Source organism: Drosophila takahashii, chromosome 2R (genome assembly GCF_030179915.1).
Source record: "Drosophila takahashii strain IR98-3 E-12201 chromosome 2R, DtakHiC1v2, whole genome shotgun sequence".
NCBI classification, from domain to species: domain Eukaryota; kingdom Metazoa; phylum Arthropoda; class Insecta; order Diptera; family Drosophilidae; genus Drosophila; species Drosophila takahashii.
In genome coordinates, this window is record NC_091679.1 from 38,246,628 (window position 1) to 38,273,141 (window position 26,514).

Sequence of the window (26,514 nt, forward strand, 5' to 3'; positions counted from 1 at the left end):
TTATGTTTTATGCACAAACACACACAACGTTCACGGGGAGTAAATAAACAGGCTTCGTTTGTTTTGCCAAAAAAAAAAAAATTACACAAATAACAACTTAAGCGATAAAGTACTGCTAAAAGCTATTAACTATGATGTCAGAGAGCCATATGCACTGTCGATCTCATCTGCCAGGCACTGGAAAAAATGCGATCCATGTTCGATTTCTTTGGGATTTAAAGAAGTAGCCAACCTTGATCTTCAGCTTTTTTTAGTAAATCTAATATTTGAAATTAATAAATCTTAAGAAAGTTCTAACATTGTGTGTGGTGCATATATAATTTTCTATAACAGTTTATTTCTTTCAGTGTCTTGTTTCTAGGAGAATTTTCTTTTTACATCCCATATGATCACAACCATAACTGTGTCGGAACTTGAACTTGGCAAGGGTATTTTGTTCTTTTGTATTCAATCATAAAATCATTTTCCACATGTATACCTGTAAGTTTATGGCCGCTTTTCTTCAAACAATAGGATAATTACCAAATGTGAGGTACTAAATATAATGAGTGGGGCAATAACCCTTGTATTTCTAATATGTGGTTAATAACGCTCAGAGGATTCAAATTATTAAAAAGTTAAGTAAGAAAAATTATGAAATATTAAGTTAAATTATAAAGGTTTTTATAAGAAATAAATTGGTGATTAAACGCAAAATTTAAAAGAAATTTTAATAATTTTCCAGAGCAGTATTTTGTGCACCTGAGATGCAAGGGAATTTTTACAGCAAATTAAGTTTGTCTTTGCCTGCAATTTGGTAAGTATGAAAATATTCATTTCCTCGCACCTTGATATTTCCCCCAGTTGGCCAAAGGAACGCGGCTAGAATTGCGGCTTCCCTGAGGCATTTTGAGGCTTTGTCGCGGTCACAATGTGCATAGAAATGCGATTCAAGGCAGGGACAGACAACAATTATTCTTATTCTCATTGCGAGTGTGGGCGGCGCACATGGGAAACGCTCTTGGGAAATGGGAAAACAAAACGGAAGGCTGCGTCGCCAGCATCTGCCTGCATTATAAAGTTAAAACGGAACAAAAAGGAGGAAAGTGAATATTTTAATTTTGCTAGAGTGCAGCTCATATATATAGAGACGAAATATTAAAATATAAGCTTGACATTGTTTCCCCCATGAAATTAACTTATTTAAATGTCAAAGCTTTTATGGGGCTTTGTATAAAAACTTATTTATTTTTAAAGAATAGGGTTTTCTTATACCTTTAGCGAGACCCAAAAAATCCCATTACGAAAATTACATCCAATAATTGGTCCGATCAAAAAGTTACAACATAAAATAATCTCTCATATTTATTTCGTAATTACAATGTGCTAGCTCAGTTGACTCTTTATTTTAAGTCCAGATCTGTAATGTTTTTACCATTTTTTATTCTTCTGTTAATAAATTGTTCAAGTAATATTTTTAATCAATTCGGCGACAGTTATGGCCACGAGATTAGGTCAGCAGGTGCGGAGGATAATGCCAAGTGCCCCCAATTTGCCAAAGCAGTTTTCAAACCAACAAAAGGATCCTGCGATGCTACAGCCCTTGAGGGATCAACATTTCCCCAATTGCCAGTGCTATGAACCGATTTATCGGGACTCGAAATTGAACAAACCGAGTGGACAAATCATTTACCTAGGACGTAATCCCTATGAGGAGGGCTAGGAATCAACTGCTTGGAGACATTAGTCAAAGCGTATGCTACCGATAAACAAAATTTCGAGTTGTGTAAAATTCCAAGCGTTAAATTCTGTATATTCAGTGTTGTCCTATTATTATGAGGAGTCTCAGACGTGGCATCACCTCAGCGACCGCTGGTGGTTTCCGAAGGATTTCACCAAATCTCCTGGGTCAAAACTTCAGTTCTCTTCCTTCATGGTGTCCACCTCTTCAACAGCCTTCAAACAACTTTGTGAAAAACATGGGAGCAAGCCATAAGTATGGAAACTACTTGAGATTTATTGAGGATCCCGAACTACCCAAACTGATAAAACTTTATGATCGAGTTTGCCGCGACTGTCATAAAAAACCCGTTGGCTCGACAAAGCTTAGGAGGTCTGAGTTAGATGATCCGCCGAAGAAACATCGGCACAAAAGCTATTTTCCCAAATATACCACCGGTATTGGGAAAATACCTTTTGGTTCTATTAAGCTTAAGAGGTCGGAGTTAGATAATCTGGCACGGAAGTATTGGAACAAAGGTAATTCTTCCAAATTTACCATAGATGTTGGGAATATGGATTTTCCCAAGGACTTCATAGGTGTTCGGAGAATACCTGTTGGTTCTGCCAAGCTTAAAAGGTCTGAGTTTGATGATTCTCCAAGGAAATATTGGAACAGAAGCGGCATTCCCCAATATAATATAGATTTAGGGAATATACCCCTTGGCTCTACCAAGCGTAAGCAATTTGAATCAGATGATCGGCAAAGAAAAGACAAAAGCGATTCCCCAAACTCCTTAGATAAAGATTATTATACTTCAAACCGGCCAACGATCAAATCCAACAGTAATCAGTTGGAAACAAAAAAGTCAGAACGTGGTTTAAAAAATTCTGAAGATTTTAATAACTACAATCCAAATATTCCTTCAAAAAAATCACAAAAAAATGGCAAGTCTTATAAATATAGTAGAAATATCAAAAATGGTTCACCAGACAAACCAAGAAATCCGACTAAGAGCAAAAAAAAGTCTTTAAAAAGGACTCTAAGTAAGCAAACGAAAACAAAAACTCAGATTAACAGCAATCGGAATTCTGTAGAAAAGTCGCAGCTCCCAGCACTGGAGTCAAAAAGAAGTATGGATTCTGTGGAGCGTTTCCTACAAAATTTTAGATCTAGTAAGATAAGAGAGTCTTTAAAAATAGGTCCCAAGAGTATAAATTCAAGCCCACATGCTCTCAAAAACTCGCGATTGAATCTTTCTAAAATAGCGTCAGATAGTATAAAATCGAATCCATACATTAACGAGAGCAGTGAAAATCAACCTTCAAGAACACTTGCTAGAAGCAAAAAATCCAGCGTGTTTTTTCTCAAGAACTCTCATTCGATAATTTCTAAAAAAGAGTCTGGTAATAAACTATCTAAGTCCGATTTTATTAAGAAGTACCGATGGAGCCCTTTTAATATAGGGGGAACCAAACATCTTTTGAAGCGCTATCGAACGAAGCCTTTCAAAATAGGTTCACATACTTTTAGAAGTTCTCAAAATAACCCTTATAAAATACGTAAAAGGAGTATGAAATCTAGCTCGCATTTTCTCAAAAACTCTCAATTTAAATCTGCTTCTGCCAAAGTAAGTGATGATGAGATTTCCAAAAAATCAATCAACGATGATAACTCGGACAAAGAAGAAACCTTCAACCGTAACAGCATGGATTTCAGAGGTTTTTTACAATCGGACAATGTATCCACCCTATCCTGGCTCCCAAGGATAGAGTTCTCCAATATCAATCCCGGGCCCATCGATCTCATCCATTTCGGTCCCATCGATATAGAGACGCACAAAAGAGATTTCTTAACCTTGCATAAAGTCAATCCTGCTGGCAAAAGGGGCTGGTACAAAATTCCTTGGCCAAATTCTTTTGAACCCAGGAAAAGAAATGCAAGGATAGATGATCGGCAAAGCGCTTTAGCGAAGGGACGTCTTTTGACCAAGAAGCTGTTGGAGAAAACTGATTCTCCCCCTAGAAGGGTGTTCTATTCTCGAAAACTCTCTAAATACCATTCCTTTAGATTTGAAATCTGTCCAAGAAAGCGCAGAACACCAAGAAAAACGGTTTCTTGTCAAACGGAAGTTAACCGAAATACCTGTGAACTATGTGATATCTGTCGACTGAACAGTCAGCCCGATGAACCATTCATGGTTGAGATGAAAAAGCGCCAGAATCGCGAAGCGTTGAAGAGTTACTATCTTAAGATGAACAAAAGGAGCAAGGAATGCTGTAAAGAAAAAGTTTCGGGTAAGGAACCAGTCTTTAAGCCTTCAGCACTAAGGATCAGTTCCACATTGACCAGCTCATCAGAACCCAACACTAGTTGCAAGTCGAATCTTAGCGGGATGCGCCACCAATTGGAGCAATGTCTGGACATGCTGAGCCTATGTGGCCGCCTTATCGAGGATCGTTTGCGACTTTCCAGGATAGAAACAAGGTGCCGGCCCTGAACCAAACCAGAGTTGAACTGGTCTCGACCAGGGCCCCAGATGCCTGGGACAATAATGGATAATGGATCTCAATGTATAAACCCCTTCAATTGGGTTTTTTATACATGTATTTTTATTATCAACGGACAAGGTGTTTTTCTGCTGAAACTGAATAAATGTATTTTTAACTGTCAAGCTATTACTTATTAATAATTATTAATTATAAGGGTGGTAAATACAGAAAATTATAAAAAAATGAAATCCTTATCGGGCATCAAAAAATTCCATTAAATATTATTAAAATAATTTTTAAAAATTTGTGTGATCTGAGTTGCCTTTATTTTACTGTATATATCCCCTTATTTAATTTATTAGCATCTTCAAAAAAACCAATGAAATGGCTGATCCTTCCAAACGAACAAATTTTCAAGAAAGTAAGCCAAACGGTTTTATTAGTTGTCTAAAAACTTTACATGAAAACCAAACCAAACATAAAAATTGCAAGTATTCAAATTGGGAATATCGCCCTTACAATGAACATTTTGAAAAACAGCCGTGTGTTGAATAGAAATTGTCTGCGGGACAAGATAAAAAATTTATCGCCCCTGCTGCGAGCCTTGGACTTTGGACCACCGAACAAGGACTCTGTATTTAGGGCCACATGGAGCTACTATGCCAGCGACTGTCAGGAGCGACTGTCGAACATTCGCAGGCGCATTGAGCAGAACGCTAGAGTATTAGCTCCAAGAAAAGCTCCACTTTCTGTGGACTTGGAGATACCCTGTAATGAGAACCAGCTGCCTGGCGGTCTGGATTTGGATGAGCACATCTACCAGGAATTGGTGTCCTGTTTTCGAAACGCAGAAAGCAGTGATTCAATAAAGAAAACCACGACTAAGCGTTTGAAACCCCAAAGGTTCCTCAATATGGGAAAGTTCTCCACTCCAGAACAATGGATTTCTTGGAAGCGTGAGGAACAGCAAGTGGACCAGCTGCTAAAAAAGTCCTTCGATCCTTACTTAAAAGAAGAAATGTCCAAGAAGCTACAGCATTTACAAAAACTCATTCAACGACGTCCTCTAATTTTGATTCCAACTCAGGAAGAAACAATTGAAAAACAAAAGGAGTCAATGCCAAAAAAAAGAAAATCTCGACAGATATCTATCGATAATTTAAAAAAAAGTGATATGAAAATAGGAGATATATATAAAAAGTATTCAATCAACACTCCCACGAAATCAGTTAATTTTAATTCCGGAGAAGGCCCAATAAAGTCAGTAAATGAAAATAAATCATCTATAAATTCAAGTAAAAAACCAAAAAGCCTGAGAAAAAAAAATAGCAAGAATTCAAGAAGTATCGAAACAAATTTCAAAGATTCAAATTCAGAAAAGGAAGATTTACCCTTTGGAAAAAGCTTCTCAAAATCGGCAATGAGTTTACGGAAACCCCTTACGAGCTTGGCAGATAGATATCAACCCTCTTCTGTAAATTTGAGAAAAAAAAGTAGCTCGAAAATAGGAGATAAATATAAAACGACCACGAATTTAGAAGACTTAAATTCAAGGATAACCCTAACAAAGATGGCCAATGAAAATAAATTAACTATAAATTTAAGAAAAAAGGCAACGAGATTTGCAGATAAATATAAACCCACTTCCGGTAATTCGCTATTGAACAGGTTTATTGCCGATCATCCGAGTCTAGAAAGTGTCGCTAGCTCAAGACGTTCTACTAAAACGATAGAAAGTCGCCCCAGACCGAGACGAATAGAAAAACCCAGAAATAGTAGCGATGCAGATGATGGAATATACGGCACTGATGATCAAGGGGATTCCCTACTAATGGAAAAAGATAAATTAATAAATTCGGAGAATCTTGAAAAAGATCCAGAGTCAAAAATATCAACAACTGTGATACAAAGAAAAAGTCACGAGCTAAAGAAAATCCATATTCCAGAGGAACTAACATCCTTAAGTCAGATTAGCGATATACATTCGAGCAGCGATACCCATTCAAAAAAGTCAATATTTAAGGAATCCTTATTACTCAAGACCCCAACAGAGGAACATAAAACTGAGGATTTAAGACAGGGTTTTGTATCCCAAAAGAAATCCCAATCTTTAACTAATCTACAAGCACTGAAAGCGAATGAATACATCCACGATATCTTAAAAGGTCTGACTCAAACTGATTCATCGTTTATCGGCGGCTTAAAAGACAAATATAGTGGTTCGGCAGTGTCAATCTACAAACGCCAATTTGCTAATGATATTAAAAATCAGGAGAGCAAGAGAGAGGTCGTTAGTGGAGATCACCACGGTTGGTACATAAATGTAAAACAACATTTATCTATCGTCAACAAAATGCGTCCCATTATATTTAAAAAGAAACAACAGAACGAAGTGGTTAGTAAACATTCTGAAATCGTTCCGTCAGAAAGCCTAGAAATAACTCCTTTTCGAGAAACTCTAATTGGTATACCAAGTGATAAGACACCGAATAGTAGCACCTATTCAAAAAATTCTGATGATGAAATACGTTTGAGTTTTCCATCAAAGCCGTTGGTAATTTCCAATCTAATAGCAGACTTTATAGACTCTTATGGCTCTGAAATAAGTTTTCTTGCATCATATCCGGATTTATTCAAGCCCAATGATCTGGAAAAGTTTCAAATGAAGACTATCTTTAACAAGAAGAAAGTAAAGAAGCACAAGAAACCCAAGGTAAAGGAAGTTATGGAAGTGAAGAAGGTGCCATCGAAGCGATTGGTCTGTTCTTTATGCAATTTGGTTAGGAGGAGACAATCCGAATTGCGACCTTATATGCAGAGGATGCAGAAGAGACGCCAACAATTGGAACTAAAGAACTATTACACCCAGAATTTTCTAAAATGTCGGCGGAATCCACAACAGCATGCCCAGGAACAACAGAAGAAAGTCCGTACCCGCGAGATCCTTTCTAAATACTGTAAGGCCCTTGATATTTGCCAGGAGATCGTGGAACTGAGGATACAAAAACGATCTGAAGAATGTCCGCTGGGATAAAATGGATGTAGGGAATGTAAACTTGAATATTCTGAATAGATATAAAATGTCCTCTTGTTCTTGAATATAAAATGATAGGAACTAAAAATCAATAAGGCTTTTAACTTATAATTTATGAATATAGCCTAGAAACTTAGTTTCATTTTGAATTCACTTGTTCATCGTTTAGATAATATCGTTCAGTTTTTCATAATAATTTAATTTTTATCCATTTAAACACATTGAAGTGATATTCATATCAAATATGCTTACATTACCTAGTAAAAATCCGAGCCAACGACCTGAGAGGCAAGTAACTCACGATTACCCGGTGTCATGCCATTTGTAAGCAGTTCATTCAGATGACTTTTACACAACCCTTAAAGATCCCCCACTCATGGCACATAAAGTTTATTAAAATTAACATTTGCCAGATAAAACTGTTTCGCGTGCATCCTTTTCCGCAAAATTTATTCCAATGCGAACAACTGCCTGAGTAAAAATAATAATGTGCCATAAAATTCCAGTTTTTTATACCCATCCAAGCCCAATTCCCATCCCGTGCGCATGTCCTCTATCCTTCGACCGTTGAATTTTGCAACCTACGCGGGCCTCCTCTCCTCCCCTCTTTTTCGCGAACTCTTCAGCACAAGTGCAACTACATAACCAGGGGGAAATACAAAAAAAATGGGGAAAAACTAGGGAAAAATCAAAGTGAAAAAGCAACAAAACTCGGTCGAGGGCTTTAGATAGTAAAAAACTTTTATATGGAATTTTTTGGTTGCAATGTGGGCAGTTCCAAGTAGTTTCTTCTGGTTTATTAAATTTAATGCTAATTTACTGCGTCACCCTTTTTCATACTGTGAAATTTTTTATTCATACTCACGCCTTGTCAGGAAGTTAAATTTAGTTCCGTTTTATTATCTTCGCTTCAATATGCTTACTAAAATTTAGTGGGTAGATTTTAAAAAGTATAATATTCAGCTTCCAAAATATAAGGCAAAAAAGTCTGCCACAAAATGTTTTTATATTTTTTCATAGGTTAAATGGAAACCAAAACAAGAGAGAACGCTATAGTCGGGTGCCCCGACTATCAGATACCCGTTACTAAGCTAAAGGGAATGCGAAGGAGATGGAGATAAAAACTTGGATCCGCCGTAACTTATTAACGAATGGTCCGATTTAAAAAATGTCTTCTACATTTCGATAGTTATTAATAAACACAACAAAACTGCATTTGTACTTTTCCAAAATATTGAAATTTTTAAAATCGTATATAGAGGGGGCGTGGCACCCCTTTGAAACAAACTTGCGCTGCGTAGGAACTCCTAGAATCTGCATGCAAAATGTCAATCTTCTAGCTTTTATAGTTTCCGAGATCTCAGCGTTCATACGGACAGACAGACAGACAGACAGACAGACGGACAGACAGACGGACAGACGGACATGGCTAGATCAACTCGGCTAGTGATCCTGATCAAGAATATATATAGTTTATAGGGTCGGAAACGCTTCCTTCTACCTGTTACATACTTTTGCACGAATCTAATATACCCTTTTACTCTACGAGTAACGGGTATAATAATCTTTAAGTAACTAAATGAATGTCTGTTAACTTAAACGTTTAAAATGAATAAACAGTGAGTGAAGCCCTGTTAAATGAATTTATTCATTTATTAACGAGAGGAAAGATAAGGGGTAAATCACTCAAAAGCCGGGCGCCGCGAAGTATGCAACGCCGGAATGCAAACGCGTACAGGTGAGAGGACAGGTGTCAAGGTGCTAAAATGCGTTGGAGCAGCTGCGGCTGATGCCCCGTGGCAGGGAAGCAAACAATCGGGAAACTCGAACGGGAGCGGAAAAAATGCTAAAGGAAAATGTGCGATGGTTTATGTTTGCTGCTCCGGCGGTTGCCTCATAATTGCCTCTAAGTGGCTTAAGTTATTAAAACCAATTAAGCGAGTTTCCTGCCAAAAGGAAATTCCGTTTAATTGCAACCGAAAGGCGATTTAAAAAATAAGGCAATTGCATACAAATATAATTGGAAAATTGTCTAATTGGCTCAGCGGCCAAGGCAAGTTAACAAGCTGCTCCATCAGCTAATTAAACTTTTTAGATTAAAAACCCAACCTTCAACTCAATCTCTGCGGAAGTTGTAGTTTCTTCATCAGTTCAAAAGTTGAGAGGTTTACACAAGGACTAAAACGCTTCCAACTTTAGGGCAAAATCTTCTTAAGACGGATGGTAATTCGCGCTTCGCAGAGTGCAAAGAAGAAGTTTTAAAGTTTGGTTAGGAGGATAACACAGCATTTTGGCATGTTTTGGTGTAGAGAGAATAACAGTTAGGATTGGATTTAATATAAACCAAGTTTTGACGGATTTGGATAATTTAAATTTAAAATTCTTATATTAACTTATATTCATATTTTCTAAGATCTTTTTCAAAATATAAATGCAAATAAAATTAAGTCTAAGCTAATTGCCTTAAAAACTTATAAAGCAACTAAAAACCCTTAAAGTGCTTAAAAATTCTTTAAAAAAATAGTCGATTATGTTAGTTCATGAAACAATAGAATTTCGCTCTTTATTCATCAATTTAATGGATGCTATCATCACATGCATATTTTCACAAGCACTCAACCGCAAAGCTTTTGTTTTGTATGGAATATGCCTGATATATTTCCATATTTACACATCGATTTCAGTTCGCTTCAATACCTTTCGATATCGGTACACAACATTTAACGAAGTATTCCCTTTTTTGCCAAAAATACGAAAATTCGGCGAATCAAATCGCTTTAATAGGAAAATGCCAACGAAAATCCGTTCACCACGCAACACGTTAACATAATTATGGAACAAGCTCACTGGGGCCCAATCAATCATACGCAGCGTGAGCCGCTTGACATTTTCGGGGTGCCCAGACACGATAATCACACACACAGAAAACCTTTGAAATGCAAATCAGGGGAATCATCCGCAAAATCATACATATGTACTCACATTTTATTCCTGGAGGAGCGGGTAAATTTGTTTCTGCCGCGTCGTCGATTGCCGATGTTCGTTGCTGGTTTTGTGCTTGTTGCTGGTTGTTCTATGCTGTTATCAAATCAATTCAACAGAACTTTATTTGCGGGAAAGCCGAAAAAAAATAATGGAAGAAAAACAGCAGTCAGGGAAAGAGAAAAACCCAAGGAAAAAAGCGTAATCGTAACGAAATTTCTTTTCAGGCGCGTGTCAAAAATGTTGTTGAATTGTAAATATGTTCTGCACAGAGAAAAGTTCTCGAAATGAATTTTAGAAAATTTTAAACAAGCTTGAACTTTATAGAAAGATTCAATCGATAAAAAATCGTTTAAAAATAAAATTATTGTTTTTTAAATACCGACAAAAATGTATATTTAACAAGAAAGGAAGCTACCTTCGGCCAGCCGAAGCTTATATACCCTTGTAGATAAAGTAATGCCTACTCGGTGCAGTTCCAGGAATTCCAATTTTGTTTTTAAGTAGTCAAGAATCAAAACGCCTACTTCCTACAAAGTTACAATGAATTTTCTTATATTTGTTTGAATTTTCCTATGGGAGCCTTAAGATATAGTGGTCCGATCCGGCTCGCTCCGACATATGTACTACCTGCAATAGAAAGAAGACTTTCGGGAAAGTTTCATCGCGATAGCTTTAAAACTGAGAGACTAGTTCGCATAGAAACGGACAGACGGACAGACGGACATGGCTAGATAGACTCGGCTATTGGTGCTGATCAAGAATATATATACTTTATGTGGTCGGAAACGTCTCCTTCACTGCGTTGCAAACATCTGACTGAAATTATAATACCCTCTACAAGGGTATAAAAATATAATTTTTAAAAGATTCTCTAAATTAGAAGTAGCACTTTATCGAAAAATTTGTAAATTCAATGAAAATTAAGCACTTTTAACTGTAGCTTTGGTAGTTTTTTTTCTCAGTGTCCGAGTCACATTTACACAGATACACAGTCTACGATTGTGTGTGGATTACATATGGAAATTTCCTTGGGATTTGCACGGTTTTGTTTTTTGGTTTTTCGTGTGTGCAGGGTCAGATTATAATCGTATTTTTCAATCTGAATAAAATTAGCCGAGATTTTTCATTGCTCTTTCAGTTTTATTTTGGCGTAGAATTTATGGCAGTCGCTTAAACACCTTTCTTAGGTTTTATTTTTTTGTTTGGATGGAACACATGTGTTGAATCACCGAAATTTCGCTTTAATAAACATGTGCCAAAAATTAAATCAACTATACGTGAGTGTGAGTTTATATTTTTTTGATTACTTTTATAATTTATGTCTTCAGATTTCGTTTTGTTTGAAATTTGAATTTGCACATTTCACTTGCAACATTGTTGCTGGCAACTTTGAACTAGTTTCCCGTTACAAGCGTTTTCAATTTTCCTCAATTTTCCAACTCGCACACACACACACAAATATAGAGAGGAAAAGGGAAGATAAATCCACTGATAAGAGTTTCGATTGAGTGACGGATCCATCCGCTATACCTTTCGCCACGTCCGACTTTCGAAGCCACTCAACAGCAACTGTTGCAAATGTCGAAAAGGCAACTTGTGGCTGCTGCTTTCCTCGGCTGCTTTTCCTCGACGTCGACGTCGACGTCGCAGCATCTCTTTTTCCCGAGAGCTTTTCCGACCCGAGCTTTCCCTCGCACCACACGGCAAACTGTTGATTGGTCTTCCGAAAGTGAAAATGTGTGTGTCGGTGTTGTATTAACCAGGAAGAGAGCACAAAAGAGAGTCTATACTTACTTAGTTAATTAGTACTCATTCAGATGGCAGTAAACAGTAGTTAGTCCCTGTTTATGGGCCTTAAAATGAGTCATTAAAGATGGTATTAATAAATGGAAATGAACAGAAGAGGTAAATATGCCACTTCTCAATTATTTAATGGACTTCATTTTTATTAAACTTTAAAGTTCTTAGTAGCTGAAAGGCAATGGAATTCAAATTAATAAAATTAATAAAATATTTTTTTATTGTATAGGAAAAGTTTTAAATTAAAGTAGTAATTTTTTGAATTAAATTTACAATTTTTGTTTTAGAAAATTCGTCTAAAGAATTAGCAGTTATTAAAAACTAACTTAAATATTTTCCTATAACCAGAAAATATATTTTTTAGCTTTTCTAATGGGTTGAAAATTTCTCTTTAAAATGTTCAGTATAACATAGTAATAATAAATAGACACACCCTCCAAGTTAACCATAATCTGCCTAAATTTGTTTTCAATTCTGTTTATTTGTGCGCACCACAAAGCCATTAAAGCTGATGTTTACCAAAGCAACAGTTACCAATGTTAACGGGGCACACAAATACACATTTTCTGTGGCTGGAAAAGAAAAGCTCCCCGTGGAACTTGCTCTTACTTGGAGACCGCAAATAGATGGCACATTGGCAGGAATTAACGCGCTTTTAATAGATTAGACCCCCTAGGCTGTTCGGCTCTTCGGTTCTTCAGGGGCACATTGTGATGGTGCAATGATGATGCCGCTCAAGGACCTCTGCACCCGATCCGCAGATAATGGCACCAGCCTGACCAACGCCACCCACAACAACACGTTCCCACCTCTTTTTTTATGACTATCCCCAAGTGGAACGAGGACACACGTTTGGCAAATTTTCACAGGCAGAAGGACGAACACCTGGACTAATTGATACGCTGGAGCAGGCACATGGAAAAAATAATACACAGCTTCCTCGCCTTGAAATATTTTTAATTTTTAAAATTACTATAAAAACTATGCATAATATTTATTGAATGTATCAATAACAAATGTATTATTTTATATTGGTTATATGTTATACATATATTTATACATATAAGAGAAGAAGAACTTAAAACTTAAATCTTTCTTTCTAAATCTAAAGTTTTCTTGAAAAGATTAAAAGATATTATAATGAATATAAAAGTATAGTTATATATCCTTTTGAAAAATACTATTACAGTATTTTTAAAAGATACTTATTCAACATATTATTAAATTTCTTATTAAAATAGAGGAGAAAAAACTATTAAATTTATTTTTTTAAAATAGTTTTTGAATAGTTTATCATTTTTTCGGAATCTTAGCCATATTTTCTCTCTGTGTGAGATTGCCTGTAGTAATTTTCCTCCTTTGATACGGTAAAAACAATTACCTGCATGTTTTTGTGCGTGGGCGTGAATTAAGCTCACATTAAAATTATCAGGAATGAAAAGGGCCGGGATAAACGAGGCGAGGAAATCAAATTGAGTCGTTTACTTCATTTAAAGCTGTGCCGCCAAGTTCAGGGACACGAGGGTTACTTCGCGTCCTTGCGGCCATTTTGTAAGGTCCTGTATGTATATTCGTATATATGTTTATGCGATGGGAAAAGCTAACGGGCCATGTCAACACAAGGTTAACTTTTAACTTCCTCGAACGACGTTCGTTGACTTCGCAGTGTATATTAAGCTAAAGCTGCTATTCTGCTGTTTTTGTGCTGTTTTCCCTCACATTTTGCTGGGCTAATTAAGACGCTCGTCCTTCGCAACGGTAATCCTATATCCGCGATCCGGCGACCCTGTTTTGCAGCTTCGCATTACCGCTGAATGCACGCGCATCTGATTATGCCGCATTATTGCCAACAGCGTCATTTTCCGCGCTAATAATTACGCGGAATTTGGACGTTAAGCTCTAATGTCCCTTAGTGTATACTAAGAAATAGTTGGTAAATTAAGAATGTTAGCTACTTTTAGAAATTAACTTTTAATGCTTAATATTTTATCTTCAATACCCTAAAATTAGGATTATTAGATTTTTATTTTAAATTGGCGCCCAAGTATGTAAACATACAACGTAGCTGCTTGCTTCAAATCCACATGGCAAAACGGTCACAAGCGAGAGCATCTTTCTAATAAAGGGAAATTGACCAAAAAGTATAAATGTTTAGATATCAGCGAATATTTCACAAATTTCTATAGATGGGAAGGCAAAAGACAATAATTTCGTATGGAGAAATATCATGAACTTGTTGAATTAGGGGAAAGAGTGTCATTCTTTCCTGTTAAACTAACCTAAACAATTTAATTAAATGCATTTCTATTTAAAAATGGCTCCCCATTCTTTATTCATTCATTCTCAATTTAAAATTAACGCATTTCCCGCCAACATTTACAGCGAAAAGTTAACAGTGCTATAGAAATCCCGAGAAACTATCGATACTCTATGTTAACTTCGACTTTTCAGCGTGACCGTATCCGCATTTTAGAACAAGTTAAAATGGCCGGACGGTATTATTTGATTCCGCGGTCATACTGCTAGCGTTTTGCTTTGGTTGAAAATACAATTAAAAATTGATTTGGAAGTATTTAAATATTCTGCATCGCCAGGTGAGTGCGTGTTGCCAGCATTGGCATCTCCTTCGGCCGGAAACAGTGTTTTGATTCGAGTAAACCAGCTAAATGTTGGCCAAAACTAGTTTTGAAAAGGCGCGTCATGTGCTGGAAGTTCGAAGGAAATGCGTTACAATGCAGTCGAAGTTGCAGTTGCATCTTTGAGTGTTTCTCAAACAATTACCAGTAACTAACTAATTTTCCACCTCCCTCCCACTTTTAGTCCTTCAACAAAAAAATCTGCGAAAAACGAGCGGTGGCGGCATCGAAAATACCGAAAGAAGCAGAAGAAAAAGAAAAATTTGCAAGGCTGCGTCTGTGTGAGTGAGCGTGTGCGAGCGCGCGTGTTGCTGTGTGCGTGTGTGTACGAGTCTTTTTTGCCTTTGGTGCGTGCGCTGTTTTTCTTCAAAAAAGGGGATAAAAATAAAAGGAAAACACAGGAAAACTGCAAGGAAAAGAGGAGTAAAGCAACCGCAAAGCAAACACCCAAAAAACACAAAACAAACAAGTGCCGCTGCAATGGAGAAGAGAATAGAACTGGAGCGACGCGCACGCAAAGTAAATCAGGTAAGTCGAGAAAAAAACGCGCCACAAACTTAGTTTAAAACCTAAATTAAAGTGTGTAAATCTAGTTTCAATTTGTGTTTAGACGCCATATAAAAAAAGGGCGCTGGAAGAAGAAGCAGCGTAGCGGCATCAACAAGAAAATAACGAAAAAAAAATTGATCGCCATAAGCAAATTCTACACACATGCCATTGTATGTGTGTGTATGTATGTGACGCCAGTGTTGCCATGTGCGCGCATTTTTGCGCCTTGCCTGCTGTTTGCTCCTTTTGAACTGCAGTTTTTGCGAAATAGTAGGGTAATATATTACCCATTTAATTGATTTACATTGCATTGCTAGTATGTGAATACATATACAACGATCTTTTCTTTTTGCTTAGAGAGAGCAGGCAGCACCTGAATTTGTATTATCTCCACAGCTGGCAATGCTGCCTTGCTTTTTGTTCTTGTTCTTGTTGTTATTGCCGGCCTTCAATTGTGACAAACACGGCAACATGTGTTTGTGTGTGCGTGTGATTGTGTGTTTGCTGCATGTTGTAATTTCAGGTTATTTGATACCAAAATGTATCTATAACAACATTATAGCGCGCGCATCATCCGCACAAACACACGCGTACAACGCACAAAAGATACACATGCATACGTGAAGACGACTTATGCACAAAATAATCGACACATAGCATATGTACTTACATACATGCTACGTTACATACAAATATTGACTGCGCAGTCATAATACTTTTATGCTCCCCCTCCCGCTTGCTCTAACATGTTTACCTGCACGCCATCCACATCCATCTCTGGCCATCCCTTTCCCTCCGCCCACTGTAAGTGCAAAAGAAGTGCAGGCGAAAAGACAAAGCCGCTGTTTCTGATTAATAAACATGCGCTCTGGCCGGCCAGCCTACTCAATCTCAATCAGCGGTCACCCAGCCGCCCAACCACCCACAATGCACCCACCGCATAACAACAACGCAGCAGCGAGAAGAAAAAAAACAGCAACGCATACACACTCATTTGCGCCTAAGTCAAAGCCAAAAGCTGTGTGCATTCATTCTCACTCATTTGCTCAGATACAGTAATCACTCCCTAAGGGAAAGGCGAGAATTTCATACATTTTTTGATACTGAAACATCATTTTGTATTCATTACTTTTAGTTCTCAGATTTCATGTCAAGTACTTGTGTATTTCCAAATTCCATTAGTTTAATATTGAACCCTAGGGGATTCCGATTATATCGCTTTATCACAAACATAAAAAAGGAATTCCCCAGACAAATTTAACAATAATTTCAAAATTTTCAATTACAAATGTTTCTGTAGAAATATTAAACTTAATCAATAATTTGATTATTGAGAAGATAATAGTAAATGTTTAAATAACAAATATTGTTATATTAACAAAATTATTCTCTAGTTCTAAAGCCACTTCATTTTAAAACATTTTGGAAGTGAAAAGTCTTCAGAAGATTCTTTTAATGTAAAAATGTAATATTCATCATATTGATAAATAATTGGAATAGGTTATTTAAATTAGGAAAGTTACTTTACGAAGTATTTACTGTACCAAACGGTTTCCACTTATTCTCCAAAAAAAATAAATCCCACATCGCGATTTGTGGTTTTCAGTTCACGTTAGAAAGTATCGTCTGTAGCCACATAACTGTTCCTCGGCTAGACAGAGACAGACAGACGGACTCTCCGAAGGCGCCCATCTTGTTTCTTGTTTTGCTGTTCTTTCTTTTGTTGTGGCGACGTGACATATTGATAATTGGGTAATCTCAAGTGAACTTGCACAGCCTCCAAAAGGCAAATGTGTGTACATTCAATCGTAGATTATCAGGCAACAAAACAGCCCCAGCCCCGCCCGTCTCTTTCTCCCGCCCACTTTTCGCAGACAGGCGCAACAACTAAAATACGTCACGGTCAAACATGTTGTTGTTGCGACTGCCGGCTTGTTGTTCTCCTGCCATCTCCCTCCCACTTCTCCCACCCCTTGTCAATTCCGTTTCGCTCCGTCATTCTTTTGCGCATTCCTCTTTGTGCCGAGGCACAGGCACACATACACACGCTGGCGCACACACACACATATGTTTTGGGGTTACATAAACGCGAATTGGCACTTTTTCTCCTCGTCGCCTGCGTCGAAAAAAATGTGCAATTTGGCGATTGAGCAGCGGCAAATGTTTACCAAGTCGTTTTGTTGCGCCAATTAGATTATTTAGCATGTAATGTCGATTTGCATTTCAACAAAAAAATTCTCAGCGTTTGATCGATTTTTGCGTATGTATTGTTCTCCATTTTTTTTTCTGCTCGCTTTCGTCAAAATTTTACACCAATGTGACCAAACTGGGGCGCTCAAATAATCCTAAATGCTCCGATAAAATATACTGAAATATCGCTTGGCTGTTTGAAATACATTTTGATGGACGATAAATAGTATCGATAAACTAAACATTTAGTTATATTTTTGAAAAGATCAAAATTTGTAATTTTCCTAAATATTATATATAAATAACAATTATTATTTTTTTTAATCCTAGATCACAGAGCTGAATCTGGACAATTGCCGGAGTACAAGCATCGTTGGCCTTACAGACGAATACACCGCCTTGGAATCGCTAAGCTTGATCAACGTGGGCCTCACCACACTCAAAGGTTTCCCCAAGCTGCCCAACTTGAAGAAGCTGGAGCTGTCCGACAATCGGATTTCCAGTGGCCTCAACTATCTGACCACCAGCCCCAAACTGCAATATCTGAACTTGTCCGGCAACAAGATCAAGGATCTGGAGACCCTGAAGCCCCTGGAGGAGTTTAAAAATCTGGCTGTGCTGGATCTGTTTAATAACGATGCTACCCAGGTGGACAATTATCGTGAGAAGATCTTCAAGATGCTGCCATCGTTAAACTTCCTGGATGGGTACGTTTTATTGATTTCATCCGGAGAGAGTTGAAAAAGTAACTTATTTTATGATTACAGCTTTGATTGCAACGACGAGGAGGTGCAATCTGATGGCGATGATGACGATGAGGTCAACGGCAACGACTCCGACGAAGAAGGAGGTATGTATCGCCAGAACTTTCATATACTCACAAAAAAATCTCAGAATTTAGAAGGGAACATTTTTAAAACCTACTCTTGGCTTTACCATCACTCTAAGCTCATTGTCCGTCTGTTTAAATGCTTTGCGCCCTCTTGTAACCACAAAAATTAGCCCATTTTCAACACTAGCTTCTGTCGCCTTTGCAGATAAGCGCAATGCCTTCTGTTTGAATGGTTTAGAAATCGATTTAGACGAGCTCGAGGCTTTGGAGCAGCGCGTCAAGGCGAAAAAGAGTTTGCAGGACAAACCGCCTTCTCCTCAGTCGAAGGACAACGAAGTAGACGAGCTAGATGAGTATCTCAAAGAGTTGCAGCTGAGGGAATCCACAGCTGCTGCTGCCGAAAAACAATCTGTGATAAGGGCAACCCAACAGCCCCCTAGCAATCCAAACTTAAATTTCGCTATCCTGCTCTATTGGTTCTTTGCCATTTTAAATCTGGCCAATGCCACATATTGTAAGCATGGCGTTTCTGGACTTTCTTTCAGTTCAAGTCGAACTTCGCTAACTCGAAAATGCTGCAGGAAAATCTTGGATATTCAAAATATCCATATTATTAGGTTCTAAACTAAAAGATCGAGTAACAGAAGTTCGAAATTCAAATCATGTTGCAAAAAAGTATGGAAATTAATTGTTAGACCCAACTGAATTCCTTCTAAATATTCAAAAGTCGATTTAGGGAAGTTCGAGTTGTTCGTAGAAGCCGTATTAAACTAATATCCCTGTGCTTTTTCCAGTTTCCGGTGACGATGACGACGAGGAGGGCGACAGCGATGATAGCGACGAGGAGGACAATGGCGAGGTGTCCTTATCGGAGGTGTACAATGACGATTTGGAGGAGGATAACTCGGATTGGGAAGGCGCCGAGGGCGAAGGTGGCGAGGATGACGAGGATGAGGACTCCGATATTGATGATGCCGATGGTGATGCAAATGAATCAGCTGCATCAGTCAAGGACGGCAAGGATGGCGAAAAGGCAGGGGGTGAGTTGAATGAAACATAATTAATACATCAGTATATCCTAATAAATATTGTATTCCAAACCTCAGACGCAGAATCGCAAACCCGGGGCAAGAAGAGAAAGCATGATGGTTAAATCCTCGTCTGTCGCTGTATCGTCTTTGTACGTTATAAATTTAAATATACAACCACACCCACACACACACAAAACAAACACACACAGCCACACACATCATATTTTGATAGAAAAAGATGATTAACCCTTTAGGAAGCCCACAATTTGTTTCTCTAAAATGTAAGCTAAAGAAAATGAAAAACGACAAAAAAAAAAGAAAACAAGAGGACCGACAAACAACCCAAAACAACAAACACACTGAGCAGAAAAAGAAGGAGCAAATGAACGTAATAATCAAACAAAGCGAAACAAAAGAAAAATATGTATAAGCGAGAAGAAATCAACCAACCAATATTGCATGACTATAGCCTCATCCGAACCCAAGTTCCAGTTCCAATCGCAACACCTTCGTCAGTTGGATTTGCAATAAGAAATCCGCTTCACATTGTAAAATTGCTTAGCCCTATGTTAACGAGTATATATTTACAAACCTGTACCATTTTTAACCATCTAGCGTCTTGCTGTTAAGTTTCAACCAACAAATCACAGCTTTCCGACAGCGTTGAATATTTTATTTGTACAACTGCGGCTTTGTCAACGTTTCGCGTGAAAACGATCACACAATTACTGCTAAGATCTTTTAACTAACTCTTAAGTCATTCCTTCTTTGAATACGCATAAGTTAAGCGAAATCCAAACTTCATTCACTTTCTGCGCAAGGTGATCGATCTACCCACATTTTCATTGTTACCCACCTCCCACGACTTATAAACATTATCCACGTCTCTCTTTCTAAGCTTGATGCCCTCGACATTGAGCATCCCAAATTGTTTTCCTTTATGTACTTTTAAGTCAACTTTTTACCACATACCGAAAATGTTTCCACTTATTCAACGGCAGTAGCATGTTTTCATTGAATGTGGCGAGTAAATCTTATACACAATTTTAGACAAGATTTTTCTTCTAATAAACAAGTACGCAACCAATTATTATTAATGCAGGACCCGCGTTTATTTAACGAGATGAAATGTGTCAGTACCAGCCCATTGAAACTGAAATACATAAACTAAATCATTTTAAAAATTTGTCTTTTATTGGGGGAATCACCTTTATGAAATAAACTAAAGAAATGTTTACTAATTATTTTGAACCCTTTTCAAATTGGAGGTACAGAATAAACATTATTTTCTTTAATGTTTTTGTTTTTATGAACTGAAAAGGTGTCTGATTATTATTTAAAGACTTGATTGTTTATTATAACAAAAATTAATTGTAACGTATTTAAATTTTAAATTTCAACGAATAATCGATATATCGATGAATCAGCCTGACCGCTTTTGGTATTTTAAATACTTTTGGTATTTCTTATGCCAAATTGGTATTTATTTGCAGGATTGATGGTATTTTCCACCACTATCGCTTCGGTCATGCTGCACTGCATCTCAAAATCTGGCGCAAAGCGGCAAAAAAGGAAGCGTCCTAGTTAAATTAGCTAAATGTGTCAATTGCGAGCGACGAAATGACGAGTGAAATAGGTAATCTACTGAAGGGCAGCCGCTCGGATGTGAAGAAGGCCTTCAGCTTGGTGGAGACCTCATTCAGGACGTTGTTAGATGGACCAAACGCACTTCGATACGAACTGAATATTCTGCGCCATATTTGCCTGGCCCTGCAGGCTAATCAACACCAGAATGCGGATCTCTTCGTGGATTTGGTGGCCGTAATGCTGCCACATGTGGTTCCCCACGAGAAGCACTGCTATTGGGACTCGCACTTGACCAGTCTGCGGTACATTCATCATGCTTTGTGTCAGGAGGTAGGTTTACCTATTGGAACTTGGAATCCTCCTAACATAATCCATTATTTATAATCCCCAGCGATCCCTAGGAGAATGCCAGAAGCTGTACAACCTCATCAGATCCCAGCCCTGCCGCCTGCAAGAGGATTCGGACCACAAGCTGTACCTGGAGATCCATTTGGCCCACTTCAATGGCATTCACCTGCATCTGCAGAAGCAAACGCTTCCCCTGGAGGCCACTCATCAGCTTTGTTATGCCCTAGAAGCCCTGGGAGAGCTCTTCGAGGCCATGAGCCACCGGAAAATAACCCAAATTGGACCGCTCTTAACTAAACTAAATGAACAAATGTTTGGCAAGAGAAGCAGAACGTTTTTCAAGTCCCTGAGCCTCCTGCCCTCGGAGAGTCAGGCCAAGATGTTCAATCCCCTGCTGAAGCTACTGGCCGGCAGCTCTGCCTCGGATTTAGCCAACCTATTTCCCGAGTACCTGAGCTTCACCTTGGCCCTCGTGCAAATCGACATGCTGGCCAGCCAACAACTGGCGCTGCAGCTGCTGCGCATGTGCAAGGAGCTATTCCGCCAGGAAACCAATCTATGCTATGCCCTGCAGCTGCTTTACTACTATATCAAGCTGATCTACGTCCGGGAAGCCACTGCAGACTTTAAACGCACCTACATTGACTTGTCGCGCAAGTTTCAGAACTTCTTCGAGCACAAGGGAGCCGCTCATGCCAAGGAACAGTGGCTCACGGATCTGCTGGTGGCCATCCAAGTGCTGCAGGTGCTGATCCATCAAAGGGGCAGTAAGTCCCAGTCACCCTTCGAGCTCTTCTGGCAGCAGTTTGACGGCGAGGGCAGTCCAGAGGTCTATGCAGCGCACTTTCAATTGCTGCAGAGTTGCGGTGCCTTATCGGTGAATATTTCGAGGAGCTCACTGGGCTGTACTTGCGTTCATGAGGCCTGCAAAAGCGTGAGAAGGCACTGCATTCTGGCCTACGGACTGTGCGCTTTGGATGCCTACATAAGCTGGCAACCAACGCAGGAGCAAAAAGCAGACAGGGTGCGTTAAATCTGATTAAATACCCATGGAAAACTAATGTATATTTCTTCTCTCTCTTAGAATCCCCATAAACCTCTTAAGGAACTGGTCAAATACTCAATGGATGTGGCAAAAACCATGAAGTGCCTGACTTCCAGCAGCGTGGAGCTCATCAAGCTAGTGCGCCAGCTCACTTATGTAGCCGATCAGGTTTCCTGTCCGGAGCAGATGTCCCTGCTACTTCCACTCCTAGAGCCTCTGCAGCAGCTGCGGTCCTTGATTGCAGATCAGGAGATGAGCGGCTTACTGCGACGTCTCTTCAAGGCCAGCGGGCATTGCAAGGATTCCAGTATGGCAAGTCGCCTGCAAGCCAGTTATTTAGCCTCCATCACAAATCCCGTAAAACTAAGATCACAGATTGGTTTGCATTACCACAATCAGGGAAAAACGGAGAAGGAGATCAGCAAGTGCGTCTTCGAGTGGCACGAGTCCTGTCCACTGCCCTATCCTCTTTCGGCTGCTCAAAAGAAACAGCTCTATGATGCCGATTTCTTAGCTGTGCTGTACTATTTGAGAAGTCCTCCTCCCGCACTTATGCAATCGCTGATCCGCTGCCGAATGAGTGATTACCCTCTGGTACTCATGGCCAGTAAAATGCGAAATGATGCCGCTATTTCAGAGCAATGCAAGGCGGTTCGATCGAAGCTAAGGCATCAGAAATCCCTCAGCCGAATGGAGCACTTGTGCCTGGGCCACATAAATGTTGGTTTACTTCTGAGCGCACTGGAGGATCAGAAGACCAAGGTTTCCCCCAAAGAGGTGGCTGAGAATCTGTTCGAAGAGCTGCTACTCAGGCCGATTTTATCGCAGATTAACATACAGCGAGAGCAGCGCTTGGTTCAGTTTGCCAGCGAAGCTATCTCGTCTTTTAGCTACTTCTTTAACAAAGCGGATGAGGAGCCCTTGGACATGGAGGAAACTTCCATCGACTGGGAGGCTTTGATTGACGATGCTGTGGCTGCCGCCATGGCTCTTTCGAATATGGGCTATCGATCGCAGGAGGACGATGCTTGGCTTCTGCTTCTGAGAATATCCCGCTGTTTGGAGGATCGATTTACTTTTCTGCGAGCGCTGAATCATTTTCTGTCCCAGAATGAAGTTAGCACCAGGCTGAAACTTGAACTACACGAGGAAGTTGAGTGGGCGGAGGATTTGCTGGATGATTTGTGGCCTCAACTGCAAAGTGGTTCGTTCTTCAATCGACAGCATACCACCGTATTGCTCTGCTTCTGCCACATGGCCAGTTATTATGCCCGAATGGGTTGCATGACCACTGCCCAGTTTCTACTGCTTCAAGCGGAACAGCTTCGCGCAGAGTTTCCCGAAAGACTGGGAAAGAGTGACATTGTATTGATCACCCTGCAAACAGTGCGTTTTCGACTTGGCTATCAGCACAGAAAGCCAAAGACTCTGGCTGTTCTAACGCCCCTGCGACAATTGGACACTCTGCTGGACAATGTGCGGAATTTCGCCAATCTCTCCAGCTTGGATGGTGGCTCCTTGCAGTTGCTCCTATCGACGCTTGTTAGAGAAAGCACTGAATGCTCTGCCAACAGATTAAGCGAACGATTGTCCTTCTCCAACATTGCACTCCATTTGGCCCTGCAGGCCGGTTTGGCCCTAAGAACCATCGAGGTATTCCTCGCCTGGTTGTGGACCAATCTACAAATGGAACACTTTGAAAAGGCGCAGTCAAAGTTGCGACTCATCGAGCACTGCTTGGATATCAGACGCCTGACTCCCAAGGAAGCTCCTCCAGAAATAAAAGCCATCAAAGAGCCAGCAATTGTTGACCTGACCAGCAACATGCATCTCCTCCAGTTGGTGGAGCCCATCAGGAAGCAGAATATGAGTGTGCCCTCGCCTAAGCTGCTCAACAGGCGGCTGAATAGTCCCAATCACCAACAACACTTGGATCGCTACCTCACCCTAGATGATGCTCCTTCTACCATTCGGGAGAACTCGCAGCTTCAGTGCCTGTTCTTCATAATGGGCTGTCTGCATGCACGTCTTTGTTTTCTTCAGCGGAATACCGAGCAGTTGGATGAGTTTTACGAAAGAACGGATAATAGGCTGCGGGAAAAACCTGAGATAAGTGCTTCTCTCGGTTCCATGTTGCAAGTGCAGCAGCTCTATCATCTTAACCATCTGCGCTTTAGGCAAAAGCATGTGGCGGCCATATCAACGGCTCAATTGGGCCTGAAAACGCGACTGCAAGCGGTCGATATTAACTTTACGTACAACTTTATGGCTCAGCTGAAGACGGCTGAAATAGAGCTCAAGCCAAGGGGTCAGGAGAAACCCAGGCCCAAAACACTACGACGAGCACTGATTTTCCATCTCTCACCTGAGGATAAAAGCCGAAGTGCAGCATCTTCAGCTTCCAAGGTTAAACAGTCAGCGAAGAAAGCACCAAGATTCCGAATTTATGAGGAACTTAAACTAAGACCACCAAGTTCAGCTAGCATGAGTAGCGGAGGCAGCGGAACGGAGAGCACTCCACCCTCGGATCACGTGGATCTCAATGCCTGTCAGGCGATCGAGATTAGCGACGATGATGAGTTGCTTTCCCTGCCCCTGAAGAAGCCCCCTTCAAAAACTAAGGGAAAACCAAAGTCCAAAGCCACGGAAAAAGCATGTGAGGTTATTAATCTGGATAACAGTTTGGAAATACCATCCACTCCATCGGTAACCTCGAGTGCAAGGAGCCTCAGAGCGAGGATACGCCAACCTGTGGAAGCGCCAAAGACGGCTACCCTTTCATCCAGGCGACCCAGGCGACAGGTGTCGGAGCAGCAGGCTCCTGAAACGGAGTCCCTTAGCACACGCACACGTCACCGGCACTGATTAGATACAAATCTGTTTAGTTTTAGTTCTTATTCTTATTTAAAAAGACTTTCTATTCAAATACATATTTTGTAAGTGTTAAAATAACCCTTTTGAGTTAAATCCTGGCAGCAGGGGCATCAGAGACGTTCTACAGATGTCCTCGCTCCAAAAACCGCGCTGAATCCGCTGGCCATCGTTGCCGTGGTAGAAAACACCCAATCCTGACTTGCAGCCTCCTTCAAATTGGCCCACATAGCGATTTCCTTTCGCTATAAATACAATTTTTATTTATTTTTCTACTTTAAAATTAAGAAACGTTTATGAACCGTCTTAAAATTCTAGTTATTGTCAACTGTAGAGCCCTGCTTGAATATATTCAATGAATTATTTTGAATTTTTTGTTTTATATGAATGAATTAATTAGAATTTTGAGTTTAATAGAATTGAATGAATGAATGACATAAATTCCGAAATAATTTAAACGACAATTTCCTTTGAAGAAGAAAGGCCCATAATTTTGTAATTAAATCTGCCTGAATTTTATTTACTAAGCAGTTAACATTGATTTGTTAAAAATTTTCCACTTTTTGTTCTCAAAAGAAAGCACAAAAAAAATCTGGCAAATTCAAAAAATTCATAAAAATTATTCATTCATTCATTCAATTCGAAATGAATTAGAAAAACATTCAATTTATTTCACATAGAATTGAATTAAACAAATCAGAAATTTCATGGCATACTGATGATAAAACAAAAATTGAATGATTCACGAAGGGCTCTAACTGTAATCACCTGTAAAAAGCACTCCCTTTCCGTGCATTTTGTCTAGGAGCCACTCCCCGACGTAGACGCCTCCATCCGGCTGCCACAGGATTCCTTGTCCACTCCTTTGACCCTTTAGCCACTGACCAAAGTACACGGATCCATCGGCATAGAACTGCTTGCCTTCGCCACTTCGTTTATCCTGCTGCCACTGACCCACGTAGATGCGTTGAATGCTGCCATCGGGCTCCTTGCGTCGCAGAGTGCCGTAGCCATGCCTCTGACCCAACTGCCAGTGACCCTCGTAGCACAAACCGCTGCTAGTTTGCTTCACCCCGTATCCATGAGGCTGCATACCCAGCCATTTACCCTGGTATCTGCCACCTGTATACCTTTGGCAGCGAACTCCGGAACTATAACCACGCGGAGGGAACGACATGTCTTCGATGACTGAAACCAGGAGAAGGTCCGTCACATGCGGCGGTGCCATGTGGTGGCTTCTCCCCGCGGCGTGCGTGCGGTGTCACTTTTCTAATCAACCCCCAGCAGCATGTCTTGCCACCATTTGACTTCCTCCAGCGACGGCACGCAAGCTTAAGGAGGCCAAAGACATCGCCTCAATAGAAAATCGTTTGTTCCGGTTAAGTATATGTGGAATCGTTTAATCAGTCGTATAA

General features: G+C 39.7%; 6 protein-coding genes across 10 annotated transcripts in view; 4 read left to right on the forward strand and 2 right to left on the reverse strand.

Moving 5' to 3' along the window:
- Positions 1-10,328, reverse strand: part of Elk (Eag-like K[+] channel) — a 77,161-nt gene extending 66,833 nt beyond the window's left edge. For all 3 annotated transcript variants that reach the window (XM_070213394.1, XM_070213393.1, XM_017154747.3), the window contains exon 1: positions 10,208-10,328. The gene's annotated coding sequence lies outside the window, so the exon portion shown is untranslated. The remainder of the gene's footprint in view (positions 1-10,207) is intronic.
- LOC108066197 (uncharacterized) lies at positions 1,380-4,373 on the forward strand. 2 transcript variants are annotated; one of them, XM_070212834.1, is made up of 3 exons: positions 1,380-1,733; positions 1,800-3,996; positions 4,060-4,373. In XM_070212834.1, exons 1-3 carry the CDS (start codon positions 1,689-1,691, stop codon positions 4,197-4,199), a joined length of 2,382 nt encoding a protein of 793 aa, XP_070068935.1. In that variant the 5' UTR covers positions 1,380-1,688; the 3' UTR covers positions 4,200-4,373. The 2 variants fall into 2 exon arrangements, with proteins under 2 accessions (XP_070068935.1, XP_070068934.1); XM_070212833.1 differs by having other exon boundaries at positions 1,381-1,733; positions 1,800-4,373.
- LOC108066195 (uncharacterized) lies at positions 4,536-7,312 on the forward strand. Its single transcript, XM_070212831.1, has one exon. It carries the CDS (start codon positions 4,652-4,654, stop codon positions 7,223-7,225), a length of 2,574 nt encoding a protein of 857 aa, XP_070068932.1. The 5' UTR covers positions 4,536-4,651; the 3' UTR covers positions 7,226-7,312.
- Positions 10,329-14,488: 4,160 nt separating the features above from the next.
- On the forward strand, positions 14,489-20,345 carry Mapmodulin (acidic leucine-rich nuclear phosphoprotein 32 mapmodulin). 2 transcript variants are annotated; one of them, XM_017154799.3, is made up of 7 exons: positions 14,489-14,604; positions 14,831-15,174; positions 17,716-18,092; positions 18,153-18,235; positions 18,423-18,731; positions 19,012-19,257; positions 19,324-20,345. In XM_017154799.3, the coding sequence occupies exons 2-7, from the start codon at positions 15,127-15,129 to the stop codon at positions 19,368-19,370; spliced, it is 1,110 nt and encodes a 369-aa protein (XP_017010288.2). In that variant the 5' UTR covers positions 14,489-14,604; positions 14,831-15,126; the 3' UTR covers positions 19,371-20,345. The 2 variants fall into 2 exon arrangements, with proteins under 2 accessions (XP_017010288.2, XP_017010289.2); XM_017154800.3 differs by lacking the exon at positions 18,423-18,731.
- Positions 20,346-20,779: 434 nt separating this feature from the next.
- On the forward strand, positions 20,780-25,180 carry thr (three rows). Its single transcript, XM_017154681.3, has 3 exons — positions 20,780-21,165; positions 21,227-22,207; positions 22,268-25,180. Exons 1-3 carry the CDS (start codon positions 20,869-20,871, stop codon positions 25,091-25,093), a joined length of 4,104 nt encoding a protein of 1,367 aa, XP_017010170.2. The 5' UTR covers positions 20,780-20,868; the 3' UTR covers positions 25,094-25,180.
- Positions 25,172-26,417, reverse strand: LOC108066261 (MORN repeat-containing protein 3). The gene is made up of 2 exons (XM_017154686.3): positions 25,868-26,417; positions 25,172-25,344 (listed from the first exon to the last, which is right to left on the reverse strand). Exons 1-2 carry the CDS (start codon positions 26,325-26,327, stop codon positions 25,172-25,174), a joined length of 633 nt encoding a protein of 210 aa, XP_017010175.2. The 5' UTR covers positions 26,328-26,417.
- Between the last annotated feature and the right edge of the window lie 97 nt (positions 26,418-26,514).

Coding starts and splice junctions, on each gene's coding strand:
- Mapmodulin (XM_017154799.3), top strand. CDS start 15,127: ATGGAGAAGAGAATAGAACTGGAGCGACGCGCACGCAAAGTAAATCAG. Junction 18,236..18,422: donor CGACTCCGACGAAGAAGGAG/GTATGTATCGCC, acceptor TCGCCTTTGCAG/ATAAGCGCAATGCCTTCTGT. Junction 18,732..19,011: donor TCTGGCCAATGCCACATATT/GTAAGCATGGCG, acceptor TGCTTTTTCCAG/TTTCCGGTGACGATGACGAC.
- thr (XM_017154681.3), top strand. CDS start 20,869: ATGACGAGTGAAATAGGTAATCTACTGAAGGGCAGCCGCTCGGATGTG. Junction 21,166..21,226: donor ATCATGCTTTGTGTCAGGAG/GTAGGTTTACCT, acceptor TATAATCCCCAG/CGATCCCTAGGAGAATGCCA. Junction 22,208..22,267: donor AGGAGCAAAAAGCAGACAGG/GTGCGTTAAATC, acceptor TCTCTCTCTTAG/AATCCCCATAAACCTCTTAA.
- LOC108066197 (XM_070212833.1), top strand. CDS start 1,689: ATGAGGAGGGCTAGGAATCAACTGCTTGGAGACATTAGTCAAAGC. Junction 1,734..1,799: donor TTGGAGACATTAGTCAAAGC/GTATGCTACCGA, acceptor CTGTATATTCAG/TGTTGTCCTATTATTATGAG.
- LOC108066261 (XM_017154686.3), bottom strand. CDS start 26,327: ATGGCACCGCCGCATGTGACGGACCTTCTCCTGGTTTCAGTCATCGAA. Junction 25,345..25,867: donor AAAGGGAGTGCTTTTTACAG/GTGATTACAGTT, acceptor TTGTATTTATAG/CGAAAGGAAATCGCTATGTG.
- LOC108066195 (XM_070212831.1), top strand. CDS start 4,652: ATGAAAACCAAACCAAACATAAAAATTGCAAGTATTCAAATTGGGAAT.